Raw genomic sequence first — 25,002 nt, forward strand, 5'->3', positions numbered from 1 at the left:
CACTTTTTACAAAAGAAATGGAGCTTAACAAATATCACAGAGATAAGTGTAAGGGAGATGTACATTAGCCAGGTGCACATCCCAACAGTAAAGGAACCAAGTAAGGAGAAACAGAGTAGAAGTATGATCCAATGTGATGAAAAGAAGAATGCAAATCTCTCTAGAAAACCCCTCCTGAACTCAATGAAGTTCCTCAGCCATAAAGAGAAATGACAAAAGGTACCACAGAAGGGTGATAAAAAAGAAATGGAGATGCAAAAATTTTGTATTAGAAAATGAAATAAAAATGAATTAATCCACTTCCCAAATAGATAAAAGAAACTCCATAAACTTGGAATCAAGTAACAAAAATGAACAAGAGTTGTTGGACAGGACAAAACAGTCAAGCTTATAAGAAAGAGGTGTTAGTACAGGAGTGCAGGTATTTGACTGCAGAAACCATAATGACAGGTGATGGAAAGAAGGGAAACAGAGAAATCTTGAGTATGGATTTCATATAGTAATGCAAACGAGGAGTTAAATACAATGGAAAAAGAGAAAAAAAAAGAACATACATGTGAAATCCTGTCAAAGTAGAGATTACAAAGATAAGAATTTTCCTATATAGATGAAGCTGTGAGTAGAGCAAATCCTGATGGGGAAGACAGCCTGTTGAAACCATCATCATCCTAATCATGTTCAAACTGGGTAGAAGGAACATTAACTGAATGGATGACAGAAGGAAACCAATGTGCATGAATGAACCCAAAACACATTGAGCAATGGCTGTCAGATTCTCCACTGACAACAAGCCCTCTGTAGCCACAACTGAAACAGGTCCTGTAACAGCTGAAAATTCATAATGGGAGAGCAGGAAGAATGTTTTTTTTTTGTTCTAAAAATAAACCAGCAAAACTTAAACATTATTTAAGTTTCTTAAATATCACAAATCTCATCTAATTGATTAATAATGTCAAAAACACAACTATTCTAAATAATACTGAGGAAAAGAATGAAGTTATTTTGAGTGCAAATGTTCAAGAAAGGTTACTGCACAAGGAGGTTGTATCATCCTCTTCCTGGTGGAGGGCTACTGTCACATTATAGTAGCCATCCACCATTATGGAAGTTAGCTTAAGGCAAGTGGCATGCAAATTTCATATGCAGATATGCAAGGAATCAAGTCATTCTGTGTGAGAAGTGAGGTATTGTTTTGGAAAGAATACACACACAATCCATTGAACCAAGAACAAACAACTGTCACAAAGCCAAAAATAAATACAGTCACTAAGCCAAAGATAACAATAAACACTAGTATACAAGAAAGCATGAACACCAACACTAACCTCAAGAACAAACACCACTATGCAAGAAATAGTGGCAAATGAACAAACATAACCACCATTGATTGAAAAGCAATTCCAATCACCAATTCTTCTAAAGCCTAAGAATTCTGGATTAGAGAGTTGTATCTATTTTATTAAACATATTGAAACTGCTTCAATTTTAACCATTAGTAAAATAAAACAAAACACTTAATAGTCACAGACAAACCATAATTCCATTAATGGTTCAACCAGAACAGAAATATCTGCTTTCTTACCTTGCCAAATTGAAACTTATGTGGACAAACTACAACAGTGTTTCCACTAAATAGCAAAAATATGAAGATCAGATATTCCAAGGCATTACTGTATAGTACTGTAAATGTTATTGTAACTATGCAATTTTAACACATTGTATTTTCCAAACCATGACACTTGGACAAGCATCTATTTACTGTTTATGTGTACAAACAATCTTTTTCAGGATATGTTTAAGATGTGTTATAAACAATGTCGATGTATTTAGAATATTTCTAGGAACTACAATATCAGCCAAATAAACATAACAGATCCGACTATGATAATGGTAGAAACTGACTAGCTAGCAAAGGTCACAACTTACTCTATCAGCCACTGCAAGTGAACTAAACGGATTCAAAAGACAATCTGAATTTTCAAGATAATGTCAAAATTTGATTTTAAAAACACTGAAAACATTTTTAGGGTCACACTAATAAAATAGAGCCAATTAGAAACTGAAAACAAATAACTGTTTGGGTTTATGGACATATAAAATCAAAGCATGGATGTCCCAGACACTTCCACCCATTTACCTTTCAGCATCCAAAGAAGGTTTCTCGTCTTATAACAGAATTATAATGGAATTACACCCATATGTCATTTGAATAACCGAATTTGGAGTGTAATTATGCAGTCTTGATTACCTCTCTCACCATGAGCACTTACACGCACTTCACAAGGTTTTAGAGAGTTACATTCAGAATTTAATTAAACTACTTTCTTATCATGATGTACCAATAAATATAGCATAAAAACACAGCTAATCATCCATATATAAATAATATACAAGTTTAAGTTCTTAATTTTACAAGGCAATAATAAAAAAATCCAGAATGTCCCCTAGAATGGAAATTGTGATTTTTTTTCTTTTAGTCATCCACTCTTTAATTTATTTACCAACCCTCCTAGAAGTATGAAATTTAAAGTAAATTATTTATTTCAATGTTGTTATCATACAGGTAAATTACAATTTTTATAATCTTCAGTCTTATTTGGTTATCATCAAACAGAAAATCTGAACCTTCTTGCCACACTTACCTGTCACATTATCCTTTTAACACATTGCCAATAGTTCTCTCTGATATTTAATAATATATCATTTATAGCCAATAAAGAGCCAAGCATTTACTCTGTAAAATTACATATCATAATATGTTGTTTTCTGTAAAGATAATTTTATTCCAGTTCAAACTTTAATCCTAAGGATAACACATCAACAAGCTTGTCACATAGTTAGAAAGCCAGAAACATTGTAATAATTATGTGACTTATTTTGCTTTTTTGCATGTTATTATTCTGTGTTCTATGGGGCACTGTTTAATTAAATAAAAATTTATTAAGGCTAATTGTACCATGAGTATAAAAAAATAGGATTAAGTATCAATGTCTGTCAACAGAAAAAAAAAGGCTTAGGTAAAGTACTTCATTTCTCATTTTTCATGTTCATTTTTTAATTATTATTATAAAAGTAACTAAAATGTAAAATTGAGAAATGTTTTAGGTTAGATAGGTAAAATAAAGAATAATAACAATACTTTTTCACAAGCTGCTACAAAGTAATCCATGTGTTAGTTAATTTGATACCATAATGGCAACTGCACATTTACCACATGATTTACACCCTTATATAGCACAAGCATTAAATAGACATGGTTCAAATGCAATAAAACAATAAAATTTAAATATAAATAGATGTATACTGTTACAAGCTTAAGGCTGTTTAGGATAAACAAATGCAGTTTCAGGTTACAAATTGAAGTCATTCTAGAAAGTAAAAAGGATAATTTAGATGCATTTAGATTTCTGTTTTTAATGGTTACAATGTTGATTAAATTGACTATCCTTCTATAGAGTTAGGATAGAGAAAGTAACAGTTAAAATATAGTTTTGCTAAAAGACAAATCTCTAGTAAAATACTTTATTCAAAAATAGAATCTTTTGTATACAAAAGAATTGTAATGTCTACTGAAACTGTTTGCCAACTGCTATGGAGATACACACAGTGTAGTAAAAATCATACTATATCAAGTACAAAATAGTTATGAATTCAGTCAAGCTGACTGACCTCATAGCAAGAGTTAAGATACCAGCACCTTACTTCAAACCTATACATTCATTTGGAGAAATATTTTTTTCAGTTGCATTACAGTCCATCCAAAGTACAAAACATATTAGTGATAAGTACATGCACACTGTGATACATTATGATGACTAATATGTTACTGTTATTTATTTCTAAAATGTGTGTAGACCTTGATTTAATATGCATACAATATATAGTATGAAAGAAGGTGATAAAAATTCAGCATATTTCTACCTTTTTAGAATCAGAAATCGGCTGCTTACCTGCATAGAGCGAAAAATTCCTGCTGCCTTACGAAGACACTTGTGAATTTCTTTAGCTTCTTCCATTGCAACTCTGAGATCAGAAACAAACATATTTATACATTATTTTAGATAAAACTTCACTTAACACATTTATATAAAAATATTCACAAGAAACAATAGGAAAATAATAATACATTCACATTGTAAAACAGATTAATGTAATATAGAAAATAAAAACATTTCACAATGCCAAATGATATTACAATTCATCAACATCACCTATTATAGCACAAAAGGTGAAATGCAGTTACGGTTTCAACTGTTTGTAAAATACCCATATTTTCAAAATAACACAGTTTAACTGTAGTCTTCTAGTACTTTGAGTAAAAATTTGTTCATTCATTATTGTACAAAATTACATATTATCCTCTTTGGATCACTATGTGAATAGTTCATTTTGGTAGTATTTAATTAGTACAATATCTTATTATGCTAAGATATACTCTTCATTTTGAACATCTTTTGTGTTACTGTGTATAGGATGACTATGAAATTGCTTTAACTTTTTTCTGTTCTGGGAAATGCAGTTAATGTAACTATTAAGTTCTCAACAAAAATATTTTTATCAAACATTATACCATGTTAAAGAAGGAAGGTTTAGCATATAGTTATACATCACTGTTACTGTTTACTTGAACTAAGGCACATTTGAACCCTTTACCTATAATAAAACATGAGCAGTTTATGAGTTTTGAATGGTAATATTGTCTCAATTTAATCATCTTACAAAAACAATTTAATGTGTAAAAATTTCATATCAGTGTGGCCAAAGCTATATTATTCACATTTGAATTAAATAAACAATGTATAAGCACCTTCTTAAAATCATATTTAAATGAAGGTTTCTTAGTTATATCATCATAAATACAGCTGATATCAAAAACTCATACAGCCATCCAACTGTATGCCAAGTTTGAACCAATATCTTTTATATTTTTCATTAGATATAATATCCTGGAAAAGCAATATCAATGTTTAGAAGTAAAAGGTATCAGAACATAAAATAATGGACAATTAACAGTAAGAAAACAAATACTATCAAGCACCAACACTGAAGATGCTTTCTGAAAACACATTAAACAATTTAGTTTAAAAACTAAACAAACATTACATTTTTCAACTTTAATGGTCCAATACAGTGCTGAAATGTCAAAACAGTTATTTACATGCTGAACACTACAATATCATGTTGGGAGTTCATTATACCAAATCCTAAGGAAATTAAAAAATAAAATAAGCTGGCCTCTGAACAAAAAAAATTCAACTTCCTTTGCTTTGAATGCACATATGCATTAGCAATAACCACTGTGTGTGTCTGCCATCTTTTAGTTTCCAGTAATTAAAATACTGGAAACAGAAATAATTTATCAAAATACTAGGCATGATATTTATTATTTAAACACATTTGTTATGCAGCATTCAGCTTTCAAGTTTTTTTTTAGTAATAGGCTGATGGATTGTATATTAGTTGTATGATGTTATTTATGTGAGAGAAAATATAGACTGATTAATTACCAAAATGTAATTTTCTGATGTAATTTATCTAATAGCAAACAAACTGTTTGATTGCTTGTTATAAAACAGTTTTATGATGTTATTTATGTGAGAGGAAATACAGCCTGTTTGTTTAGATATTTGTACAGTTTTTCTAATGATATTTATCCAAAAGGAAACATTGGCTGTTTGGTTATTAGAATATCATTTTCTGGTGCTATTTACATGACAATATATATAGTTGTTCATTTGATTATTAGAATATAATGTTGTAAACCACATTTTTGATTATATAATTTTTTATTAGTCAGAGGGAGATGGAGGTAATAATATCAGATAGTCCTAGAAAATTTTAGATTTCATATCAGGTTTTCTAGTACAATCAAACATATATTATAAATATGAGATCATTCTGAAGGTCCTACAGTTGTTTCAAGATAGTATAGTCATCACTAGCTATAGGAGTGAATCAGACAGGTCTGTTTTTGTTTTGTTTCAGCCATAAAATGATACAAGTAAGTTTATTCTTTATGTTGGCACAGTGCAGTTAGTGTCATCTCTAAACATGGTCTACAGCTGTTTACATTGATGGTAACTTGTAAAATTGTTAAGGAAGAAGTAAACTAATTTATTGTTTACTTTGACTGTACTCTGAATTATTTTTTCAACAAATAGGTTAAAATAATCCACTAACAAAAACAACATTAGTTTTCTGAAGTAAATTAGTTGAAAGCAAATGCAGACTGTTTTGATTGATTAGTGGAATATAATTTTCACATATTATTGACCATGTGACAACAAATATTTCATTAATTACTCGAACATATTTTTCTGATTCTATTTATCCAAAAGTAAATATACTGTTTGATTGATTACACAGGCTTGCGATTTTAATCTTCATAAAAGTTGTTTTGGTTTTAATAACAGATTTTCCCTAATTCAGCTATGCAGGTATCAAAAATATTTTATTTTATGATGTACTATTGTTTACTAAGATAAAATTATTATTTCATTTACTACAATGAATATTTTCATATTATTATATTTGTTAAAAAATACAAATAAACTGAAGAAACCTGATGTCAAATGAATATGCATTCTCATTTATCCAGGTTTTTTTTGTAAAATCCACATTATTTTTTCTCAAAACTACACAATGTGGTCTTCCTTTTATGTAATACATCTGGATCATCTCATTTCAATGAGTAGCAGTAATCATCCATCGTGCTGATCCTCCACCTTCCATGATATCTCCTGTCCATTTCTCTGATGTATTGATGAAAACTTTCCCTTTGTTCTTCACTGACAGCACCAAGATTTTCAGGGAACTAGTCAATATGCGAGTGCAAGAAATGAATTTTTCATGTTCATGTTATAACCCAACTCTTTAAATTTATCAAACGTTATTGCCAATATTTTCATAACTTGGATCTTTGTTGTTTTCTAAACATTTGTCAATAACATCTTTAAAGGTGATCCACCCTTCTTTTACAACTTTTCTCATTGTCCTTTTAAACTATTTATACAAAATCAATTTCCTAATCTGAGGCCCAACAAAATCCCTTCTTTACGTTTCACTTCTGAAAGAATTGGGATTTGCCCACATAGATACTTGAAACACTTGCCATCTTTCTTTAAGGCCTTTACAAACTGCTTTATCAAGCCTAATTTTATATAAAGTGGAGGTAATAGAACTTTCTTTTGTCAAATAAGCTTTCACACTAACTATTGTTTTATTCTGGTATCTGGCTGGCTGTGCATGGCCATTGATTCTGTATCAAGTGCTGATTTCTTGATCTGCTGTCCCACTCATAAAAAAACATGAAAATTTTGTATAACTAGATTGTTGACCCAAAAACATACAAAAAACTTTAAGTCTCTACAAAATAGCCAATGATGTTCTCTGTATTTGACCTCATTAGGAAGTTTGAGATTTTCATATGTTTCCTTCAAGTGAACTGAACCAGCAATGTGAACAAATGCATTTATGATTTCTGGATGTCTTTTGGAGAAATAAATGAACAATCACTGCTCACTTCATTCATAGACTGCAACTCCTATCACTGATATTAATTCAGCAATATTGTTGCAATAAATCAGTGAACCTTCTTGTGAAAAGTATAGTATAGATTCCTCCTCACAATTTTTGTACCAGTAAAAAAAATCTCCCTGGAGAAAATAAGTTCTTAGCCCAAAGTATGGACCCCAAAAGTTCACCTTGTGAAAAATTATGGTTCACTCAATGATTCAGGATAAAAACAATCATTATCACCATTACTAATGACATCAGATTCAGAAACAGATGAAACTGTATCAAAAGTTTCCAGTGGAGTAGGTACAGGAACATCAATTCCATAAGCAACAAGTCTTAAATTAGATTGAAGATTCAGATAAGAAATTTCCTTTTTGAGTGTTTTAGCCTTGCACACTACAAAAGCAAAAACAGTCATCTCCATGGTTTCTAGGCTCATTCCAGACCCTCAGAATTCCAAAAGACAAAAACTTTGTCTCAACTCTTTAACACAAATGGTCCAAACTTTGTGCAGAGCCCATGATTTGTCTTGATCCCAAATTTCATTACAAAATACTCATAATACATATTTTTGACAAATTCTGTAATGTTTTGCCTTTGTTTCTTTAAACAAATTTACCACAAATAGAATAGGTTTGAATCATTTAAAAAAACTCTTGTTACCATAATGATGAATAAACAATATTGAAAAGAAAAAAAAATCTCACAGTTCATAGACAAATACTATCCAGATATGACATATCATGCAGCCTATTAGCCATTTATATACTAGCAGTGTGTTTCTTGCAAGTTCTAGAATGATTAATAAGACTCATAAATTACACTTGGTCTAAGGAAATCTACAGCAAATGGTTGTCAACATTTTAAAGATAACAAGATGTGACCCAGTTTCAATGAAAATGATTCACTTATGTAAAAGTACATATGATGTTTGGTAAAAAACCTGTACATGATGGAAAAATTGGTATCACTTTTGGATTCGGCATACACGAATTACTTTAGAACATGTAAAAACTTCAAGACAATAAAACCATCACAGGCCTGTGCTATTAGAATATAGATATATGATCTTATTTATGTGAGAACAAAAAGTTTGATTGATTATTAAAAAATAATTTTGATTTTTTATGTAAAAATATATATATCATTTGATTAATTTCAAGAATATAGTTTCTGATTTTATTTGTGAGAGATCAAACATAATAGGAGCATTAAATAAACACATAATATCTCATATTAAAATTATTACTATCATATTAAAACCTAAACTGCCATTTTAAAGTTTCCAATTCATTAATGTAAGCTTATTTATCAACAGTGCAATTTGAAAAACTCAACATGTATACATAAAAAGCCTACATATTAAACTTTGCAATTATGGATTTGTATAGCACTTGACTTCCAAAAGTTTGAAAGGATTTGTATTTTAATATCAGTCATACAAAACTAAGTAAAAAAAAAAACTTGTTTCGAACATTAATACTTTCAAGTAATTTTAAGTATTTTATTTTTATTTCAATATATCAAAACCCAATTTTAGAGGTGTAAGTCCACATACATACCACTGGGGCCCATTTTACATTTACTCAATTGCCTTTCTAAGAAACAGAAGATTATTCATAAATGTTTTATTACAATAACATATTTTACTGAAATAGGTTAAGAAAATGAACTAAATAATAATGAATGATAAACTCAGGACATAGCATAATATCATTTGGTTCACTTGTACTTCAGTTGGCTGATATCTATTATTTTAAGAAATCTTTTAGACTAGTGGTATTGGATAAAACATTCTTCATTGTTGATATTTTAAGGATATTCTAACTGCATCTTTATACTTTAAAAATAGTTTTGAAAAATTAAGAAAATGGTACTACCACAGTTTGCATTACATTAAAATATTGCCAATTACTTGATTGGCCATTTTCCTAGTATAGCCTGACAGTTATGGCCAGTCATTTTCACCAAAAATGTATTATTCTCTGCCATGTATTATTTAACAGATTTAAATGTTTATAAAATGACAAATAGTTTACATATATTTTACATATATTTACATATATGTTAATGTGGGACTGCTTGTATAATAATTGTTCACATTTTACTTACTGAGATTGTTAAGTTCCTTTGAAAGTGATATTTCACATATTTTCATCTCAGGGATTTATTATAATAAATACATTTCAATTTGTACCTGATTCATCATTCCTTACCCAATAAGGTTATATGAAGTACAGATGTGGAAATATACATTAGTATTAATATGTAAGATAGAAAGTTTTAAGGATATTCTAACTGCATCTTTATACTTTAAAAATAGTTTTGAAAAATTAAGAAAATGGTACTACCACAGTTTGCATTACATTAAAATGTTGCCAATTACTTGATTGGCCATTTTCCTAGTATAACCTGACAGTTATGGCCAGTCATTTTCACCAAAAATGTATTATTCTCTGCCATGTATTATTTAACAGATTTAAATGTTTATAAAATGACAAATAGTTTACATATATTTTCATTTGGGTTTCAAATGTCATGATGCTGAGAAAGACCATGTAAATTCAGTTAATTTCAAGAAGAGGTCAACTTTTGCTTTCAATGTGTGAGCACTCCCCATCTATAAGCACTATTTATTGCTTAAGCACACAAAAATGAAGGAGTTAGAATTATCCTGACTGTAGCTTTGAGGTCTATGAATGTGCATGGTTTTGTACTTGCTTTTACTCTAACATTTTTGTGTCACAGTGATAGTCTTCAGATGTTGAATTAGAAAAATCTTTGAAACTGTTTAAAATAAATTCATATTTTAAAATCCTAATTTTTATAAATCCTCACTGCACAGTAAAACTTTAGATTTTATAGACAATCCAAACACAACTTATTCCAAAAACCAACCACCCTGTTAGAAAACTAAATTGAAGATCACTCCTACCCTGCTAAAAATGTGTATTTGTGCTTCCATATCTTACTATTAAATAATTTTTAACACATCAATTGTATCCCTCACTTAACACTTTACTGCTAATTATTTTTTATATGCTTCAACCATTTAACATATCTAATATACTTCTCCAGGCCTCAACAAATCCTGGGTGTCAGGCAACCATGGCAACTAAACATTTAATAATGACATCTAGTATTTTCCCCCATTTTATTCATGTGCAGGACTATACTAAAGAAAACTTATTCTAGAACCTTTCTGGGCTCTTGGAACTATAGAACTATTTTTACATTCTTTGCATCCTAAACTGAACTTTGTTTCTTGGATTTATTGGTAAATTCAGCATTTCATGTTTTTCCTCGTTTTTTTCTTTCTCTCAATTCAACCAATTAGTACATGTTTAAACTCAGATGGGACCAAAGGCAGTAAGTTCAGGTAATACTATCGAGCAGTTGTTGATATCATGTGATCATTAGCATGCACTTGTTGCTGTGAGTGTACCTAAATATACATTGGTGCATCAATAATTTGTACTGGTCTGAGGAAAGCAAAAAATCTTAAATAATAGAATCAGTGGGAAATTAGCACATTTTTTAATCTACATATTTTATATGTTTAAGGTACTTGTTTTAAGTTACCACACTTTTATTATCATTTTATCGTTTAATCAAATTATCTTGAAAAAATATAAAAATCATCACAATCACACTCATAAGAGACACATGCCGGTTGATCGATCACACTTAATTTCTCAGAATTTTAATAAGTTAAACGAGTCCAATTCCATCTTTTCTCCCATAATCCTTCTTCTTTTTGACCACCCATTAATGTTTTAGTTTAATTAAATCACTAACATCAGCATAAATAACTCCTATATTTCAGTACTTTTTCTGCTATAGACACAGAAGTGCTTGTGCACCCAACCAATGGCCTTGAAAAATTAGCATAAATCTATGCTTGGGAATTATCATGAAATATCCCTTGTTAAAACAGACTGAAAATATAAAATATCTGTAGGGAAGAGCACAATGCTTAACTAGTCAACAACCTGAACATGTATTAGTGGTTAAATGACACCCACTATGCAACATAAAACAGCAGATGACAACTGATGTTGAATAAAATCTTTAAGAAATCTTAATGTGTACTTTGTGTGATTTTAATTACTTAAAGTTAATTAAACTACAAATATTTGGTATTTCTGTCTTAACAGCTAAAAATAAGAGAGACAAGGTTAGGCTTTAACTGACTGACTTATGATTTGAACAATGTCAGATCCTGTATGCAAAAACACAGAATATCATCTGAACTTTTGCAATTGAAATTAATTTCTGAGAGACAATTTCTCCAAAACATGTAAATTATTATCCAAATTTAGGAGAATTATTTTGAGAAAATTTTGGGAAAATAAAAAAACAGATAATCAAGGATCACTGATAGCAGAGGAGCTGGTAATCGAGGTAGCCCCATTTTCCAGTATAAACGCTACTGAAGTTGGGTTAGGAAAAACCTGGCTCCTGAGTTTTGTGGCTGGCTTCTAGATCTGAAAATATTGTTTAGGGCCTGTATTTTTCATTTAATAATTTAAGCATTATCTGCATTCTTTAATTACCCCAGGTGTACAAAACATGTTATTTCTATATGTTCATATTTTTGCTTCCTAGACAATGAAAGTAACTCCATAAAAAAGCAGAAATTTCATGATCTACAAGTTGCTTCTTTTAGTATCAATTTGTACTTAGATACAGTTCAAGATACTGTAATAATTTGTGTAATGAGAATGTTCTTACTTTTTTGCCTTTTTGTCATCTGGAATAAAATTGTGTCACTTTTGTTTTGATCATGAAGTTTCAAAATGAAATTAGAATTGACAGAATTTAGTTTCCCACAGTAACAGAATATCTACATACACACAACACATATATAGATTTCTCCAAGACAAAAAATTACAGCAAAATTACACTTTTTTCTTTTTTTTTTCATGTAGTCTTAAATAATTATTAATAATCACATGATCTGAGGAAGCATACTTACATGTGGGCCTATAAATTCTGATTCTTATATTTTGAAATTTAATATTAATACAAAAATACTCACTCATCTTTTCCTGCATTCACAGCAGCATGCTTCATTAACCATATGGCTGTGTTCTCACACACAGAAACCAGTTCAAACACCACATCCTGCTGAGAGCTAAAACAAACACAAACTACCATGTACTTTTTCAAATTCATCTAACATGCACAATCAAGTAGTAACTTAGATATCACAGAAGCCAGTATGCACATCCAGAAATCAATAAAAATAATATGATCATATATTAACATAAAAAACTTGTACTTAAAAGCCTACCTAGTTTAACACTGCAGAAAGTAAAACACAAATAGCACTGGCACCTGCTAATGTAAAAATTACAAGCATTTTTAAGATCTTCTGTAATTTTAGAACAATGACTGATTTCTATCTTTAAGAATAAAAATATATTTTGGATAGAAAAATGTATTTCATGAATAGGTCTAACAATGAAATGCATTATACAATAACATTACCAACTTTATGAATTCAAAGAAATAAATAGTATTTTGAATATTTTCCTCAAGATTCAAGCAGCTCAGTGCAATATATTTTTCTGGAATACACATAAGACAGCATTTTAGTCACTTGCTACTCATATTTATCAAAAGCTATGTAAAGTTATTTTGTGTAGCAATTTTTGTTAGATAAAATTTTTGAAACAAATTATATTTTGATTTAAATAAGCAATACTATTTCCACTAAATTCTAATGGGCAATAACACTACAAACCTGTTGAAACTGAAAAGAAGGTTAAATAGGCTAAGAACTAGTTAAGTTGTATAAGGCAGGTGGTTATTATTATTATTATTATTATTATTATAACAGTCTATTTTTCATGCAAGCTAGCAGGTGCATAATATTAACATCAAGTTTGTTTGTTTGTGAGAGAAGACCTAAAATATACAAAATTGGTATCATGAAAACATAGGGTCTTTACAAAACATATAAAACAAGAATTAGACAATTTTAATTCAGCCAGTCAATATGCTTGACACATGTATTTTCAGTGAAATATCTAGTCAACAAAGTAGATGTGTATTTTCAGTGAAATATCAAGAAGATAGACAACTGTTTTCAACCCAATAGAATGAATCAATCAGAACATTTATGAATCAGTGTTAGCTATCATTAGCTACTGTGCATACTGAATCACTTTATACAAGTAAATTGTTTTTTAATGAGTATAGTTCACGTAACATGGCTGTAAATATAGGCCAACAAGATGCTAAAATGTACAAGCCTGTAAAGAAACACTCATGAGGAAACAAAAATAATTTGTTTTTAATGTGTGGACTGGATCTAGAATTATCTTCACTGGATAGTTAAAAAAAACACCAATGCCAATGAACAAACAACATCATGGCATTATAAATGGGGTGAAATCAAAATGGATTGATGTTACAAATGATGTATCTCAGAGCACAATGCTACATCTTTTTTCATTTTCATAACTTTAATTAATCAATTAGTTCATTCTGCACTACCTTTGATGAAATCATTGCTCATGGATAACTGATTATACCATTTAATCAATTAAATTGCCCAGTTCTTCCTATATTTCCAATAGAATATAATATAACAATTGTTAATCTTTTCTTTTCTGAAATTACTTACAAACAGTTAACTATGATCACACAAATGTACACTTACCTAGGAGTACTACCAAGTAATGAATTTGTCCACCTGAACCGAAGTGCATACCTTAACTTGCTTTCTCCTCCCCTTTCATCAGGAGCAATAAAAAGACCCTGAAGTAGTGCCATGTAGTTGTTCAGTGCAGTTTCTACAGCAGTCACAGTATGACTTGGGTCACAAAGCAACTCTAATAGGCTGTTACGAGTTTGTGTCAACTCACTATATAAGCATAAGATTTATTTATTTATATCACAAAATCTTCTTTTTGTACATTTAAAAAAATTGACAGTTTTGATATCTCATCAATAAAGCAATATACTAGTCAGTTCAGTATAGATTTTGTTTTTAAACACAGAACATAAATGGGCTAATGAGAATTAATAAAGACTGAAATGCCATCTCTTAGTTTGTCATAATATGGAACTCATCACATATGACAAACAAATGTTTTATATAACAGTTAAATGATTTGATACCTTTTCTATGATTGCTTTTTAGCATTACAGTTCATTTCATCTCTTGATTCCTAGATTTGAGAAAAAACAACAACATTGTAACCAATAACCTACAACAGAATAAATATTTATGAAATGCTAATATACAGTATTAGTGAACGAAAAACACTGAGCCAATTAGGGGTGCAGCATTCATAACTGTTGTCTCTAAGTTATATCATACTTCTTTCACTCAAAACTGCTAAAATGCATAACTCAAACAGCATACAACTTACCTATTTTTACTTACATGTAGAATTAAGAATTTTTTACATCTTTTTTTTAATACTAACATTTTAATTTGACAGCTGGGTTTCATAATTCACATAAAAAATATTACGATTAATACTCCTCATGAAGTTTTCAACAACTAAATTGTATAGCAAACCATTAAATAAGTGCTTCTAGCAGATCAAAAAGGAGTGCTAAGTTGCTATTATATGATAGACTAATAAAAATAATATCAATCAGCAAATTATATTATACTATAATACACCAATAGTATTAAACTCTTTAATTTAAACTTAAGAATGATTGTTTAACAATTACACTAATGAACAAGTTTAAATTACTATTACTGATACAATCAAGTTGTATTATGCAGGCATCTAAGAGACTCAAAAGATGGCTGTTTAAAACAGGTGGCTTCTTTTTAAAGATTTAAATAAAAAGAAAATTATTTCAGTTCAATGATTTATTTACTTCATGCAAACCAATAGCATAATTACAAATATTAAAAGACATATCAGTTACATTTAATTATCACAGTTAGTACTTTAAAGATTAAAATTAAAAACACGTGTAACTGATAATTCAATAAAATACTTTTTTAAAAAATCAGTTATGTTTAACAGCACAAAAGAATGGGATTTTTTGTCTAAAAAGGAGACTGCATAAACTGCAATTTCAAGAAGTTCTGAATAGCCATGTTTCAAGGAGTATTTCTTTATTTCTATATTCTGATAATGGCACATCTTTTTCTTCTTCATGTGTCATTTCATCATCACTTACATGTAAGCACTTATTAGATCTTAAGCTTGTTGACAATAATTTGTTGGCATGGATGTTCCATTCAATGACTAATGACTTCCCCTTAGGTTGCCAACTGACTTTTTAAAAGCAACAAGTTTTGTGAAACTACAACCAAAATATTCATGGGCTAGCTTAACCATTAAGAATAGCACATTATGATCTTGAACTGCAGGCCAATCACAATTATTTGCAGAAATTGAATCACAAGTACTGAATTCTGTCTTGTTAAAACATTTCACAACTGTTCAATAATCAACTTCCTTCCATGCTTGTGAATTGTTAGTTGTTGCAAAATAACACTGCTGTTAACATTTTATTGTTTGTCCATTTAATTAACCAAATGGCTGAGTTGCAAGAAAATTTGATAATGAAATAATTTTTCATGTCAAAACAAAAAATGAAAACGTAAAATAAAATAAACAAGTTAAATTGTTCAATTCAAGTACAAAATAATATTTTCTGATGAAAATGTCTTATAAAATTTTAGTGAAAAATATCTTACCTGTCATTTTCTAAATTTCAGCTTGATAGCTGGTATGATGCCATAACAAACTATAGCTTTACATTGGCTGTTTTTATGTTCTGGTGTGATGTGGCATTGTTCACAAAAAATTTCCAATTCTTCCAATTGATCTTTCTGTCTAGATACCTTACATAGCCAGAAAAAAATGTCACCTGTCATTCAAGCTTTGTTGTTGTGTTTGTAGATTTTCAAATTCTTAAAAGCCTTTGATTCTCTTGATTTATCAATAATGATAGGCTTTTTCTTCAGTCATTAACCCACACACACACAAGCAATTATTCTAAGTTTAGAAGCCTTTCCACTGGCACAGTCTTCATTTCTGAAATGAAATGTTTTCCTTCTCACCCCTTCCAAAAAAAAAAGAGAAAAAAAAAGACCAATTTCATCTCTGTTGAAAATAATGTGGTTTATAACCTCCACATTTTGCTAGTTTGTCATTCCAATCTGCCACAACAGTTTAATTAACATCACCTTTTTCTCCAGATTGTGAAACAAAATAAATGTTCTGCTTCTTTAAAAACACTGGAGCTATCTGTTAGAAGCTTTAAGTCCAGTTTGTTCAACTCTGAAGTAAATTTCAAAGCATCTTCTTTGATGAGAAGACCATTAACAATAAATCTATGGCTAGTTACATCCTTAAACTATTCCAAACAAAGTTGATTAATATCTTCATTACTTGCAGCATGTCTCTGTCATTTTCTTGAGAATAGAGCTTTGCTTCAATAATCAAGAATTTCTACTTTTCTATTCAAAATATTCTGGATTTGTGTTCTTCCCACTTGAAAATACTCTGCTAATTTGTTAGATGATGATCCAATTTTTTGCTAGTTCTAAAACATTGTATCTCTCATCCAAAATTAACATTTTACAATTAGGAGAAGTAATTTTGCATGAAATATTGTCTTCAAAATATGGTTGTAAATAAAGTCCTTTTAAAATATGTAAAAACATGAACTGTTGTCAAAAATAACAGTTTAAGTAAAAATGAAAGTTTGATTAGCAGTGCTCACATTCCAAATAATGGATAATTTCAATCTCAGTTGGTTCTAACAGATAAGACTGGTAGTTTATATGGTAACCAATCATGTGAATTACACAGAATCTCAATGAAACAATTTCTGGTGTTAAAACATGGCCACTTAATAACATAACATGGAGTGTTTTGACAGAAAACTAGTGGTAACTTATTTAAGGGTCAATATACAGGGAAAATCACTGGGCAGTTTTAAAGCTGACTACACAAGACAGGGGACCACTTAAAAAAGGTGGCCTCTTGGACAGGTTCAACTGTAATAACATACTACATTGAAAATTATTATATTTTCCATCTCTCTTCCCTTAAAAAAGTCAATTGAAGTGTTTACCAAAAAATTTCAAACATTTTCTGACATATAAATGCTACAAGCTTTCAAAATAAAAAATATGCCTGCTGCAACACTGATTTTATTTCATATGCTAGTTATACACAATCAAGGTATGTCCCCATTTAGATACTTTTCATGGGTAATGTTGATTTATTTCCATATTTTGTATCTATATTCTTTAGCTACATAAACATTTACACTTGGAAATATCTGGAGGGTCAATTCTCCCTATTTCCAACTGAGATAAGCAATGATGTAGATAGAAACTATGAGAGATGTTCTAGTTTAATTCTCTCAAAATCAAACAGAATATTTAGAGATAACTTGAGAATGTAAGAAGGATTTTAATATCTCTTTTTGAAATACAAAACCACTATCCAACATTAGTGCTTTTGACTTTTTATTGTTATATTAAACAGAGATTGATTTTACTTTGTTCAATATTGTGGTCACAGGGTTTTCATCTAATAAGAAAATGAATTTTTTTAAACCTGTTACAATACACCTCAAATGTTTCAGAAGACATTTATGATAAGAGGAGAAGGAAGCAAGAAGGGGAGTTGGGAGACCAGTTTTATCCTTGATACCCACATCTAAATAAAGATTTATATGATCAAGCATATGATTAATTTTAAATATTACCTCTATTTTTTGTAAGAGTTAATGTTAGTTCAGCATTATGCATGTAAAGTGTGTTTTTAGCTATGACTTAATACATATTGCTAAAATAAAATATTATGGTGAGCTGGTTTAGCAATATGTATTAAGTCATAGCTACGATATTTTATAAACCTGCATATGGTGAATTTTAAATGTATCTGGCATAAGGCAAGTTACCTATGTTTTGTTTTTTTACAATGTATACTTTTAAAATAGTTCTAATAACCTAATTTACATGATATGAGAATATGAGCAGCAAAATCATTTGCGATATGGAAACTATCAAATGCTTTATATCTGGATTCAGATAGGCATTCTATAAACTATAGACCAGGACCACAGAAGATGGTTATTGATATTTATTGATAACTGTAAATAGGTACAACCAGTATGGAGAAGACTATAGGTTTGACTTTTGCCAAAAAATCTTGTCATATTGGTTATATTTTTCCCATATTAGCCTACAATCAGTTTTTGGCAAATATAATGGGCAAGCACAAAGTTTAACTGTACCATTTCAGCATAGGCAAAAGTATGTAGTATATCTACTTTTATTTATTAACTTTTATTACTTTGAATTTTATTTTTAATGTTTATTACTTTACCATAATAATTATTATAAATACTTCTGGTTTTAATTTCATTATTTTTTATCAAAAGGGTTATTTCACATTGTTAGCTTAGCTTATGAATCAAGAATTAAAATTAATGTTTTTTAAAATTGAAATGTAGTTGCAATAATACTTATTCTCACATTACAGCTATTACTCAACTGCCAGGATTTTCATCCTTTGCCTGTCTAAACGTTGGTCTCAATTTTTCACACGTTCTACAGCCTTTTATATTGCATTCAATTGCTCCTTGTGATATCTGTCACATGACACTCTCCACCTATACCAATACACCCCCTATGCTGTTACTGTATATAATCACCTTATACAGATAATATTATCATTTTCTCAAGCCTGACCCATTCCAGAATCTCTAACACCAGCTGCTAGTGGGAAAAAGGAGCAGGAGAAGGTAAGATGAGGTAAGTATTACTGGAAATACATTTTCAATTTAAGAAAATGTTAAATTCCAAAACACACTTAGCACTGCTCTTACTACAGCTAGAATCCCACACTGAGAAGGTGGAGGGGCTGGTGAAGGCATTAGCCATACAGAAAAGGTCTACATAGATTATGGGTGTGCCAATAGAAGATTAGCACCCTACTGAGGGAACCACACTACAGAATAGGTATGATCTTCACTCATAACTTAATTCACACACTGTTGGTGGGATTTTATGATTTATCATCACTTCTGACCATACCCCCACAAGATAGCCAAGATTCCACTGTACAGGTTTGAAATTATAGGACCATGGTCCCTATTTCCCAAATCAGTGACTAGAGCAGTTGAATCCCAATATATATATACATATATATATATATATCCACACACACACTTGTGAGTGGATTCTAACATGTAGTCATAAAGATAAGATCTGAGCCAACAAAATCAGGATGAGAAGGTAAACAACACCAAAATGAACAAACCTTTTCCTCAACCCAACGAAAGACAGAAAGGCAACACCACAAACTCAGAAAGACAGGATGCTATACTAAACCTGAGGAAACAAAATTTTTCCTGTCTGAAATTAAGAACACATCTTTCTTCCCCAACATTGTGGACAAGGTACATTCCTCTTGCCTCTGGAATGATGGGTCGAACATGGAACAAATTGTGCTCAACCAAAGACCCAGGATGAGACCACATAGCACTTGAAATTATGAGAAGACAATAGATCCTCTTCCATGAATTATTTACTGAACCACTATTGATCAAAAAGATGGATCACACTCAACCCAACTGGATAGCCAAGCATCAAATCTGAACCACTATATTTGTAAAATGGTTGGTATGGGTTGAGAATTTTTTTTTATGTAGAGGATGAAAGAAAGAGGTAACTGACCAATAGCTGACCACATGTTTGAAGGGGGTTGTGTAATTGAGTGTAGGAATGTAGAGGGCGTGCTTAGATGTTTGATTATACTTATTAATACAGGTATAAAGGTGTTCCTTTGTATTGGTTTATTTTGGGCTTGAGTTGTTGTATAAGTAAGGCTTCTTTAATTTTGCATTTGTTTATGTCTGTTTCTTTATTTAGCATTTGGGTGTTTTTTATGGTTATGTTGTGTTTATTTAATTTGCAGTGTTCGAAAATGTGTGAAGGTGACTCGTTGTGTTCTTTGAATTTGGTTTCCATTTTTCTACTTGTTTCTCCAATATAGACGTCGTGGCAGTTACCACATTGTATTTTATGGGATATATGTTATATCCCATTTTAAGAAGGTTGAAACGTTGTTCGCTCTTCAATACCCATACCAGTCGTTTTTACATTTATATTTTTCTCTCCAAGTGATTTTCTTGTCATCACGAAATCTGAACCACTAATATGAGCGGGCTTCCATATAAGCTGGTGCTTCTCCTATCAAGATCTGAGAAACATCATTCTGGTTTATGGGTAAGAGAGCCTCCACTTTCACCATCTTCTCCAAGAATGGAGGAATTCACTTGAAAACTCTGAAGGAATAACCTCTGTTCCACTATCCCAGTGACTGGAAACTAAGTGTGATAAGGACTCCTTGCAGAATGTGGAGGGTAATGCACATCAGGAGCTCTGAGGAACAATGATCTAGAAACAGTGCAATAGCTGAACCAAGTTCCCTAAATTTTCAAAAACTAACTAACTCCAATTTATTCAATCCAATGTTCAGCGAGGACAGGTATGATACGCTTATGTTTTACTCATGATAGTTCAAGAGTAGAGGTCCAGCATAGTACAGTAGTACCACCCTGTTAGCTTCCAGGTAGTCTCATCAAATACCTCATTTCTACAGAGCCTGTTGCTACTTGGATAAAGTATAACGAATTAGTGGTTGTCAATATAGAATTAGTTTGATAAAAGTATATCTGCCTGAACAACACTTACCACAGAGTGGGAATCCTGTGAAAATGAAGTAAGGGACCCTTAAAGGTAAAGAAGGTACAAGATTAGCAATAAGAATACTCATCCCTCTGTATAAACTAGCAGATGTGGTTAAGGTAGCTACAAGTGGTAGTCAACACCCTCAAAAGAAACTACTGCCAGATAATACAAATAATATGAAACAAAAAAATTGGGAAAAGTCCCACTATCAGTCCCTACAATATTCTCCAGCAGGCAATTCAACCAGGCTGCTAAGAACATAGAAATGTGAAGAATCTGATATGACTTGCACTCACATTCTAAAAGAGCCCAGACTAAGCATACCCACCTTGTCAATGTAACTGGGGCTAAAATCTGTAAAACTGAAAGATCCCAATGAATAAAAGATTGTTGTCTACCACCTATAAAAGCATTAATGCAGACAACATAATGCTTTAAGACCCTAACTTGACATAACAAATAATCAAAATCTGATTATGAATAAAAGATTGTTGTCTACCACCTAAAAAAAGCATTAATGCAGACAACATAATGCTTTAAGACCCTAACTAAACATAATAAATAATCAAAATCTAATTAGTCATAAAAATAAAACTAGTAATTGGATGAATCACTGAAAAGAATTTAACCCCTTCCTAGGCTGCCAGTGTCTTAGGAAAAAAGAACTGGTTTGAAAGTGTAAATAAAATGATGAAGCATCCTGTGTACAATCAGCACAAACCACTCCAACCAGCAACATCTATAGGCCAGCAGCAAAAAAAATTAAGTGTTCAAGAAAACGTGATGCATGGTACACAAAACTAAGGTCTCAAACATTTTACTAACCAAAAAGCAACTCAGAAAAAAATCCAAAAAGTCAAATACTCAATGAATGAACTGAAGAAAATGAAGCTGAGTTAGCTGATCCCAAAATGGCTTCCTGAGAAACCAAAAAAATAAAGGAAAGTTCAGAAATGCTACATCAATATACCAGTAAAGGAAGTGAAATTTTCCTTTTGGATGAAGGACCCAAAATGACATGAGGAAACAGGAGAGCACTTGGGATTCAATTAATTAGACTCAACTATCAAAACGTAGTCAATAAGGCCACCTTATATAGGGCAACTGTGGAAGATGCAGATCAAAAAACAAGTTATGATTGATTGGTAACATGAAGAATGCTCAAAGTACCTTAAATGACTGTACTACAATGAAACTCTTTTACTGAATGTTTTGTCAAGAAAAAGTGATAATACTCTCTGAATGAGGTGTTTATACACAGTACCACAACAGAAAGGGTACTGAAGTAGGTGGAGTGTCACATGACGGATATCACCAAAAACAGCTAAGTGGGGAATAAAAGACTGGAGCAGGTAAGGAAAATTCAGAAGTACAAAGGTACCCAAGTGATGAAATAGTGTATTCTAATCATAATAACTAATATCATTTGAACATTACAGTTAAATATCTATGCTCATTACTAGGTACATATTTTTATTTGTGATCTGTGTAGGTAGTTTGACCAGAAGTTTATATTAAGCACAGTTGACAATATACACAGTAGTTTTCACTTCATAAAAAGACAATTTTTATAACTCAGAACCCCAATTCTGACTAATCACAAAATTAGAAAGAAAAGTGTGGGTTTAATAAAACATCATTCAATTTCAGGTGGAAATATAGGTGAGGAAAATCAACTAGGGTGAATAAGCATTAACCTTTAATATTTATTAGATATTCATTCAAGCATACAAATTGCACAAAATTAAAGTGTTTACCAGAAGTTTTGTGCCCTGAAGAATACTGACTGGCATTACTATTTAAGTAAGTATTTTTAATTGAGATTTATCAGGAAAAAATATCCATCCTCTTTTGATTATTTCTGTAACTTAGGAAAAATTCAAAAAAGTGTTTTAGATACTTTTATAAAAAGGAATGAATATTATGAATTACTATAATAATGAATATTGCATTTTCTTAATAAACTCCCTAGTCAATTTCTTTTTTCATTCAATTATGTCAAAAAAATTTACAATTTTAATTCCATGATTCTCATCCTGTCTGTTCCTCATATTATTTGCAGTTACTATCCTTACCCATAACTAGTATAACACAAATCAGTGATTCTGAAAATATCCCCACACTAAAAGTAGTAAAACAGTAGTATTTCTAACAAATAAAATTTTTTTTATAATAATTAAAAGATAGGGCACTCTTCCAGTACTTATTTATAATAATGTTTATCAAAGAGAAGACTGTGCTATATATAATATTTCAATTACTCACCAACACACACCGTGTTACTGTTAACATTATATTTATATATGTAAAATAATAACGATAAAAGTGCATAATTATCGGCTGATAGTGATGGTCACTAATAATGATATTGTTAGTATCAGTAATTAAATTGTAATCACAATAACAAAAAGAAACATCCCGTTACTTACCACAGATTATCTGTGGTAATTATAATGTATAGTCCACTCTCTCAAAGAAGTTTAAAACGAACTTTTAAGTCAACGTACTAGTTTAGTCTTAAGCCTAAAAGTTAAGCTTTATTTTCTTTTAATAAATACACAACATTTGAAATTTAATTTCAGCTATTTTCATTCGAATGCCAGAAATGCATACCTGCATATTTTAAGTGCTTGGCCGTCATTAGAAAATACTTTTATAATAAAACGAACATTAGCAGTTGCTTTCAAAGGATTACGATGAAACCAATGCGCCATAACTGTTTACATATGACATCATCACGAACTGATGTGTATATTTTATCATACCTTCCGTGACATCATAACGTTGAAGAAACATGGACTTTCTGTTACATAATAAAAGCTTCTTTCTGTTTTTATTTTAATTAATAAATTAAGTTCAATAATACTTTAAATTAATACCAACTACTTATATTTAACTGTATGTAGTATTAAAAGCCACTTAAGATGACCTAGAAAAGTCGAAATGTTGTTCTCTTCTTATCAATAAAGGCCCGGCGGGGCTACGTAGTTAAGGCACTCGACTCGTAATCGGAGGGTCGCGGGTTCATATCCCCGTCACACCAAACATGCTCGCCCTTTCAACCGTTGGGGCGTTATTATGTCACGATCAATCCCACTATATGTTGGTAAAAGAGTTGCCGGTGTGTGACTAGCTACCTTCCCTTTACTCTTATACTGCTAAATTAGAGAAGGCTAGAGCAGATAGCTCTCGTGTAGCTTTGCACGAAAATCAAAACAAACCTTATCAATAAAAGTGTTAGTACCCATACCAGCCGTTTTGAATGAAAAATTTAAAAATACTTCAGTTATATCCTTACATACACATATTTTTTTTAGACATAAAATCAACTGGTTTCTTACATTGGGTAACAATGGCGAATAAATAATAAGAGTTGGAAAATGTGTTTGCATGTAAGTATTGTGTAATTAATAATAAATATTTTGAAAATTTATATCCATAGCAATATACTCCAAGATTGCAACATTTTTCAATATTATAAATTTTCATCGTATGGAACACCAAAAAGCAAAACTAATCATTGGCCAACTAAATTATATGCGTATGTGTCTATTTACTTCCTGGTTTAAAGACTTTTGCCACCTTTCCTATAGATAAATATATATATATATAAATATATATATATTTTATAAGCGTTAACTATACTTCCAGTACCGGAATCATTTCTAAATCAGGTATAACTATTATATATTTGACAATCAATTTGGGGTTTAATTCGACATAAAAAAATTATTAAACAATGCACTCTTATTACTGGAATAGAAATTTGTATTGAGCCAGCA

The 25,002-nt window shown here is 30.6% G+C and overlaps 1 protein-coding gene across 2 annotated transcripts in view; it reads right to left on the reverse strand.

Annotated features, from left to right (window-relative positions):
- LOC143254977 (BRO1 domain-containing protein BROX-like) overlaps positions 1-24,179 on the reverse strand; it is a 56,603-nt gene extending 32,424 nt beyond the window's left edge. For both annotated transcript variants that reach the window (XM_076509933.1, XM_076509923.1), the window contains exons 1-4: positions 23,834-24,179; positions 14,189-14,392; positions 12,560-12,655; positions 3,951-4,023 (exon numbers count right to left, since the gene is read on the reverse strand). In XM_076509933.1, the coding sequence (XP_076366048.1) occupies positions 3,951-4,023; positions 12,560-12,655; positions 14,189-14,392; positions 23,834-23,934 (474 nt within the window). In that variant the 5' untranslated portion in view covers positions 23,935-24,179. The remainder of the gene's footprint in view (positions 1-3,950; positions 4,024-12,559; positions 12,656-14,188; positions 14,393-23,833) is intronic.
- Between the last annotated feature and the right edge of the window lie 823 nt (positions 24,180-25,002).

The sequence above is a fragment of the Tachypleus tridentatus genome, chromosome 1, assembly GCF_004210375.1.
Source record: "Tachypleus tridentatus isolate NWPU-2018 chromosome 1, ASM421037v1, whole genome shotgun sequence".
Classification (NCBI taxonomy): Eukaryota; Metazoa; Arthropoda; class Merostomata; order Xiphosura; family Limulidae; genus Tachypleus; species Tachypleus tridentatus.